General features: G+C 39.9%; 1 protein-coding gene across 1 annotated transcript; it reads left to right on the top strand.

Annotated features, from left to right (window-relative positions):
* The first annotated feature begins 2,658 nt into the window (after positions 1 to 2,658).
* Positions 2,659 to 5,049, top strand: LOC128664690 (vomeronasal type-2 receptor 26-like). The gene is made up of 4 exons (XM_053719499.1): positions 2,659 to 2,694; positions 2,747 to 2,974; positions 3,938 to 4,061; positions 4,145 to 5,049. The coding sequence occupies exons 1-4, from the start codon at positions 2,659 to 2,661 to the stop codon at positions 5,047 to 5,049; spliced, it is 1,293 nt and encodes a 430-aa protein (XP_053575474.1).
* The last annotated feature ends 2,789 nt before the right edge of the window (positions 5,050 to 7,838 follow it).

Raw genomic sequence — 7,838 nt, 5'->3', positions numbered from 1 at the left:
TGGTATTTAGAAGGCCGCTAAATGCCGCTGCGCATCACACGTGTATTATGGCTAGCAGTGAAGGGGTTAATTAGGTAGCTTGTAGGGAGCTTGCAGGGTTAATATTAGATTTAGTGTAGAGCTCAGCCTCCCACCTGAAACATCAGACCCCCTGATCCCTCCCAAACAGCTCTCTTCCCTCCCCCACCCCACAATTGTCCCCGCCATCTTAAGTACTGGCAGAAACTCTGCCAGTACTAAAATAAAAGGTATTTGGCCCTTTTTTTAAAAAAAAAAAAAGAAGCATATTTACATATGCTGATGTGTACGATCCCCCCTTAGACCCCAACCTCACTGATCCCCCCTAAAAAGCTCTATAACCCTCCCACTCTAACTTAATGGGCGCCATCTTGGGTACTGGCAGCTGTCTGCCAGTACCCAGTTTAGAAGAAAAAAATGGGTTTTTTTTACATTTATTAAAAGTTTCTGTAGTGTAGCTTCCCCCCACACAAAACCAACCCCCCACCCCTCCATGATCCCCTCCATGATCACTTTTTGTGCTTAGATTTGGGTCTTATTTATTAATACATTTTCCGTAGTGTAGCGGTTCCCACCCGCTCCCGCCCCGTGCACGCGCCCGCCCGCCACCCTCCGTGCACGCGCGCGCGCCCGTGCGCGCCCCCGACGATCGCGCCCCCGATCCCGCCCCCCTTGACGTCATGCGGCACACCGATGGCCGCCCACCCGCCTCCCAAGTCGGCTCCCACCCACCAACGAAACCGGCCATCGATGTCCGGTGCAGAGAGGGCCACAGAGTGGCTCTCTCTGCATCGGATGGCCGTAAAAGGTTATTGCAGGATGCCTCCATATCGAGGCATCACTGCAATAACCGGAAAGCAGCTGGAAGCGAGCAGGATCGCTTCCAGCTGCTTTCCACACCGAGGACGTGCAGGGTACGTCCTCAGGCGTTAACTGCCTTTTTTTTGAGGACGTACCCTGCACGTCCTCGGTCATTAAGGGGTTAAAGGGACATGAAACCCAAAAAATGTCATGATTCAGCTAGAGAATACAATTTTAAACAACATTCCAAATTACTTATATTATCTAATTTGCTTTAATCTTTAGATATCCATTGTTGAAGAAATAGCAATGCACATGGGTGAGCCAATCACACAAGGCATCTATGTGCAGCCACTAATCAGCAACTATTTAGTTGTTTAAAATTGAATTTTATTTTTAAATCTTGAAAGAAAAAAATTGGGTTTTATGTCCCTTTAACTCTGAAAGCTGCTATTATGCAATCTGCTATAAAAACTTGATTTTAATAAAGCTTGTACTGTTTGTTACAACCACGACAGTGCAAGTGAGAAATACAAATACAATCAAATAAGAAATATGAAATATAAAATTACACCATTTGTAGATGTAGATCTCCTGAATTGAGTTTTTCTGCACTTGCCCATACATATGTAAATGTGTACCCGGTTGACTGTATACAGCCTCTCCAATAGGGATAAAGGGAGCTTTAAAGGGATATGAAACCCAATATTGTTCTTTTGTGATTGAGATAGACCATGCAATTTTAACAACTTTCTAATTTACTCCTATTATCAGTTTTACTTTGTTCTCTTGGTATTTTTAGTTGAAATGGATGGATGTTGGATGTATGCATTGGTAGTTGGATGTATGCATTGGAGCCTGCCCATGTCTTGAGCACTGTCAGAAGTTTTGCAAGAATGTTATCCATTTGCAAGAGCACTAGATGGCCGCACTATTTCCCGCCAAGTAACTTCTCCAGATGCCAACAAACCTCTAGAATATCTCCAGTGGCCATTTCAGTAAGGTCTACAATTGAGTCATCTTAAAGTCTTAGATTAAGCTGCAAATAGCCTCTGGCATACTTTCTATATCCTGCAGCAGGAATGTTAAAAAAAGTTATTTTAAAATGAATATTGTTTCTGGCCACTTTGAAATGGCTGCCAAGCTCCGCCCACTGATGACTTCACAATCTGAGCTGCATATGGCATCCAATAACAAAAGGTTCACTAGTTGAATTCAAAAGAGTGTCAATGATATTCAGCAGGCTGAGTGCCTAGATGCAGCCCAGCTTGTGATGTCATCAGTGGGCGGAGCTTGGCAGCCAATTCAAAGTGGCCAGTAACAATATTCTTTTCCAAATAAGTTTTTTACTGTTTATTTTGCATGCTATAGAAAGGAGGCTATTTGCAGTTTAATCTAAGGTAAGACTTAAAGATGACTTAGGTGTAGACTGTCCCTTAAAATATCTGTTAAAAACAGGTGGCCAAGAAATTCCTTCTGAGGACTTATCAAGTACCTTGAGGTGCCGAATTTGAGAAGCCAAAGTGGGCTCAAAAAAATAGTTGAAAAGTGAGCTGAAAACATATTGTGATGTCCGAGCAGATTTTGAGAACATAGTGTGAATAGGGCTTTTTTGGAATAGCCGAAAACCTTTGGAAAATGTGAGAATCAGACTTTAGTGTCCCATTAAAGCTCCGCATTTTATTATCCTTTTGTTTCCCTCTAAAAATATTATTTAAATGCACAGTTTAATATTACCAAAAACTATTTCAAATAATACTCAATATGCTTTTATTAAAATATATATCATATATCACGATAACTTAGCATCTGCTTCTCACAGTAAGGATTCTATAGATGATGGAGAGAACGTTATTTGTAAAATATATGGTGCAAGTATAGACTTAATATAGTTTTTTGTTTTGTTTGTTTTTTGTTAAATCTGCAGCTTTTATATTACATTCAGAATGTGCATTTAAGTCTGAGCAATGGGAGAGAGGTCTTCTTTGATAAGAATGGTGACCCACCTGCATTATATGATATTGTGAATTGGCAACTGGCTGCAAATGGCATGATGCAACATAAAACGGTTGGAAGCTATGACACCTCTCTTGTTGCTGATAAAAGATTAATCATCAATGCTAGTGCTGTGATGTGGCCTTCAGGATATGGTCAGGTATGCATTGTAATGTTTGATTTGGATAACCATAGTCTTATTCTCTACAAACACATTAAAGAAACAGTATAGTCAAAACTTTCGTGATTCAGATAGGGCATATAATTTTAGACAACCTTCCAATTTACTTTTATCATCAAATTTGCTTTTTTTCTCTTAGTATTTTTAGTTGAAAGCTAAACCTAGGTAGGCTCATATGCTAATTTCTAAGCCCTTGAAGGCCGCCTTGTATCTGAATGCATTTGACAGTTTTTCACAGCTAGAGGGGGTTAGTTTGTGTGTGCCATATAGATAACATTGTGCTGACTCCTGTGGAGTTACTTATTAGAGAGCACTGATTGACTAAAATGCAAGTCTGCCAAAAGAACTGAAATAAGGGGGGCAGTCTGCAGAAGCTTAAATACACCGTAATCACAGAGATAAAAAGTATATTAATATAACTGTGTTGGTTATGCAAAACTGGGGAATGGGTAATAAAGGGATTATCTATGTTTTTAAACAATACAAATTATGGAAAAGACTGTCCCTTTAAAGCCATAATAATTCATACACAAATATACTGGTGGACAAAATAAAACAGAATAAAAGTTATTGCAAATATTGTAATTTTATTGATTTCTTTTATGTGAGTCTGTGATCCAAAGAACACATCTGTTGTATGGAAAATTATCAAAAAAGTAAAACAGCAATAGAAATTTTAGCAAATGTCATCATTAATTTGATTTTGCTGTGTATGTAGATGCTGTAATGCAACTGCGCAATTTGTGCATCATTTTTATCCTATGTGTTCCATTTAGAATGATGCTGATTATTAAATGATAAGTAAATAGAAACAAACCAAAAGGTCAACAATTTGAACCAAAACCAATAACCTTTTTTTTTTGTTTACATATTAAAATACTAACATGGAAAATAGCTAAAATGAGATGAAATAATGATTCACTTTATATATTTTGAACCTAGGTTCCCACCTCGGTCTGCAGTACGAAATGTCCTTCAGGATTCAGAAGGCTAGTAATAAGGGGTGCGCCAGCATGTTGCTTTCAGTGTGTTCTGTGCCCCCCAGGAAAGATATCCAACCATACAGGTTAGCAGTGGTAAATTACAAAAGCAAAACTTCCTTCAAAAAATGTCTCTGGTTATTATGTGGTTTGTAATTGTATCTTTCAGACTCAATTGATTGTACCAAGTGTCCAAAAGACAAGTGGCCAAATCATAAGAAAGACAAATGCCTCCCAAAGGTGATAGAGTTCCTAACTTATGAAGAGACATTGGGTGCCACATTAGCAACTATCAGCATCACCTCTTCTGTAATTCCAATTTACATCTTCGGACTTTTTATTCGTTATAAAACAACGCCCATTGTCAGGGCCAACAATTACACCCTTAGCTGTCTTCTACTTCTTTCACTGTTTTTCTGCTTTCTTTGCTCCTTGGCATTCATTGGCTACCCTCAACCTGAGAAGTGCCTTTTACGTCAGGCAACATTTGGCATGGCTTTTTCCTTCTGTGTCTCTTGCATTTTGGCCAAAACTATTATGGTTGTTTTTGCATTTATGGCAACCAAACCAGGAAGCAACCTAATAAAATGGGCCAACCCCCGGGTCTCCTACATGATCATTGCTTTTTGCTCTCTTTTACAATTGTTGTTGTGCTTATGTTGGCTTTCACTAGCTCCTCCTTTCCCCGAAAACAACATGTATATTAAGCCTGGATTCATCATTATTGATTGCAATGAGAATTCACCTATCGCCTTCTGGTGTATGCTGGGATATCTTGGATTCTTGGCTACTTTCAGTTTTATAGTTGCCTTCCTTGCCCGTCATCTCCCAGACAGTTTTAATGAAGCTAAATTCATAACTTTTAGCATGTTGGCATTTCTAAGTGTATGGGTATCATTTATCCCAGCCTACCTGAGTGCACGTGGCAAGTATACTGAAGCTATGGAGGTTTTTGCCATTCTGTCTTCTAGCTGGGCTCTTGTGATCTGTATGTTTATGCCAAAATGTTTCATCATATTGTTGAGACCTGACATGAATTCAAAGCAGCATATAATAGGGAAATCCAAGGGTTAATATTAACAATAAACAAACAAACATTTGAGCATCTGAATAACAAGTGTCTCTGATGTTTCAACTAAATCTTTGAAAATGTAATTATTATATAATAGACATATTTATTATGTGGAATGGATGAAAATATATTAATACATATTCTAATTATTTATTTATGTCTGTTAACAATGTTTGTTTTTACATTAATTAAAAATCTTTCCATATTAGAATATATATTAATCAATATGTATACATGTGTTGTTGTTATAGGTGTGTAAAGTGGGTGCTTTAGCTAAACAAGGTGCTAGACACAAGAGCTGATAACACAAAAATATTATTTGAGTACCTAAATATATTGAGATCTAAACCCACACATATCTCCTTTGAGTTAGTTACACATAATCCTTTTTGTCCTCACTGAACATATGCAACAGTGAAATTTTTCTAGAGTCCTTTGGACACAGCATCCAGCAGTTCCCTGAACATTTGGAAATTGACAGTTAATGACTACCACATAGCCAGGAGAGCAGGAGCAGCAGTGTCAGAAGGCAGCCGAGTACTGAACCAGGCAGATAGGCCTTAAAGTACATAAACTCAAAAAATACACCTCCAAGGGGGAAGGAGAACAACATGTGCCTAGAGCCCCTTAGAAACAACGGCCAGCAGTTCCCTGAGGATTTGGCATTGACGGAATATTACCACCACAGATCATAGAGAGCAGGAGTGTCAGCAGCAGGGAGCATAGTTACTGAACTAGATAGTTAGACCTGACAGTACATCAACCTCAAAACTACACATCCAGAGGTGCCTAGAGGCCAGAAGTTCACTGAGGATTTGGCATTGACGAATGATGAACACCACAGCGCAGGAAGGGTAGGGGGTGGAAAACATTTCAAAATTAGTTGATATCAAAGCTTTGACTCAGTGGCCAGTAGTTTCCTGAGGAATTTCCCTGAGGATTTGTCATTGAAGGAAGATGACAATGTGACTAGAATCCCTTGGATACAGTGGCCATAGGTTTCATGAAGATTTAGCATTGATGGAGGATGACAAAGAGCAGGGAGGGCAAGAGCAAGAGGGGCAGCAGAAGAGTTACTGAACTAGGTTAGTAGGCCTCACAGTACATAAACCTCAAAAATACACCTTCAGTGGAGAAGGAGGGCAACACATGCCTAGAGCCCCTTGGACATAGTGGTCAGCAGTCCCCTGAGGATTTGGCAGGAGAAGGAGTGGCAGCAGCAGCAGGCAGCAAAGTTTGTGAACTAGATAGATAGGCCTGACAGTACATAAACCTCAAAAATACATCTCCAGGGGAGGTGGAGGTCCTCTTGTACACCGCAGCTAGCAGTTCGCTGAGGATTTGGCATTGATGGAAGATGACCACCACAGAGCAGGGAGGGCAGGGGCAGGAGTTCCAGCAGCAAAAGCAAACATGGAATGTCATTCAAATGTTAAAGTTTAAAAGCAGACTTACTGAATTAGGTAGGCTTGACTGTACACACACTTCAAAAATACACCTCCAGGGAAGGAGGAGGGCAACATGTGCCTATAGCCCCTTGGACACAATGGCCAGCAGTTCCCTGAGGATTTGGCATAGACGGAAGGGCAGGAGTGGAAAACATTTCAAAATTAGTTGGTGTCAAAGCTAAGTGGAGGGTAACCTAGGTTTGGAATGTTACATTTGAGAAATGCCATTTGATCCATGAGCTGCAGAGACATTTGTGAACACTGAGGGTTCAGTTTATTATTAGTTAATGAAAACACTTGCTCACTTTTTAAGGTGGTTAGTGGACAAGAAAGGAGCTCCTCAGCTACTGTAGCCAGAATAATCCCAATAACTCAGTGGGTCTGCTGTGAGGGGAGAAGGGGGTTAGTAAAGATAAGCCTTAACCATGTCCGAGGCACTTGTACTACTCCCCTTTCTTAAAAGGGCTTCAGTGGTTCTCACCAAACAGTCCACTGCCTTAACCAAAAGGCAGGTGCTCTACTCAGCTGTGTAGAAGATGGGGGACACAATCAGTCTCCTGCTGCTGCACTTCTCCTGCACAATGAATGTTCTCCTTTTCTTGGACCACATATACCCCATGAATGAGTTTGTCCCTCCAAGTTGGCAGTTTATCAGTTCTGAGTGTCATTTCCCCCTTAATTCTGGGATCACACAAGGTGGCCTGCATCAGTTCAGGGATTTTCTCCAGATGGTCCTGTATGCAACATTTTACCTGTTCCTTCAGCCTTCTGACAAATGCTGCTACCTCACTGCTTAGTAAGCCACCAAGAACCACTTCACAATTTTCCAGGAAGGCATCCATCTTGATCAAAAGGTGAGTGAAAAAGGGCATAATGTGACTTGTGGAAGATTCTGTTGATAATAAACTTGAAGCATTTAATACATACATCAATGCTAATGAACTGAATCTGTCTTTTTCTATGAAATCAGGTTATGCCACTATACATTTTCTAGATGTCATGATTTGTGTTAATTTGACATCAAGCTAAATCAATGTACATAGCACAGCTGGCAATACCATCTTGCACTTTGAGTCTTGGCATCCAAAAAACTTATTACAATCTATCTCTAAGGGGCAACTTATTCGAACAAAGAAAAATTATACAACACAGGATGTTTACTCAAGAAGCTATAGGAACACTTTGAAAAGGTTAGAAAATAAGGGTTTTGATAGAACTTTATTAAATGAGAGTAAACAAACAGTAGATGAAACTCCAAGGAACAGTCCACTCAGGCATAGAACAGACAAAAGAAAGTAGTTTGTTTTGTTACAGCGTTTAGTAAAGAGTATGCTATAGTTTGC

The sequence above is a fragment of the Bombina bombina genome, chromosome 6 (genome assembly GCF_027579735.1).
Source record: "Bombina bombina isolate aBomBom1 chromosome 6, aBomBom1.pri, whole genome shotgun sequence".
Classification (NCBI taxonomy): domain Eukaryota; kingdom Metazoa; phylum Chordata; class Amphibia; order Anura; family Bombinatoridae; genus Bombina; species Bombina bombina.
This window is presented reverse-complemented; position numbering and strand designations above follow the sequence as displayed.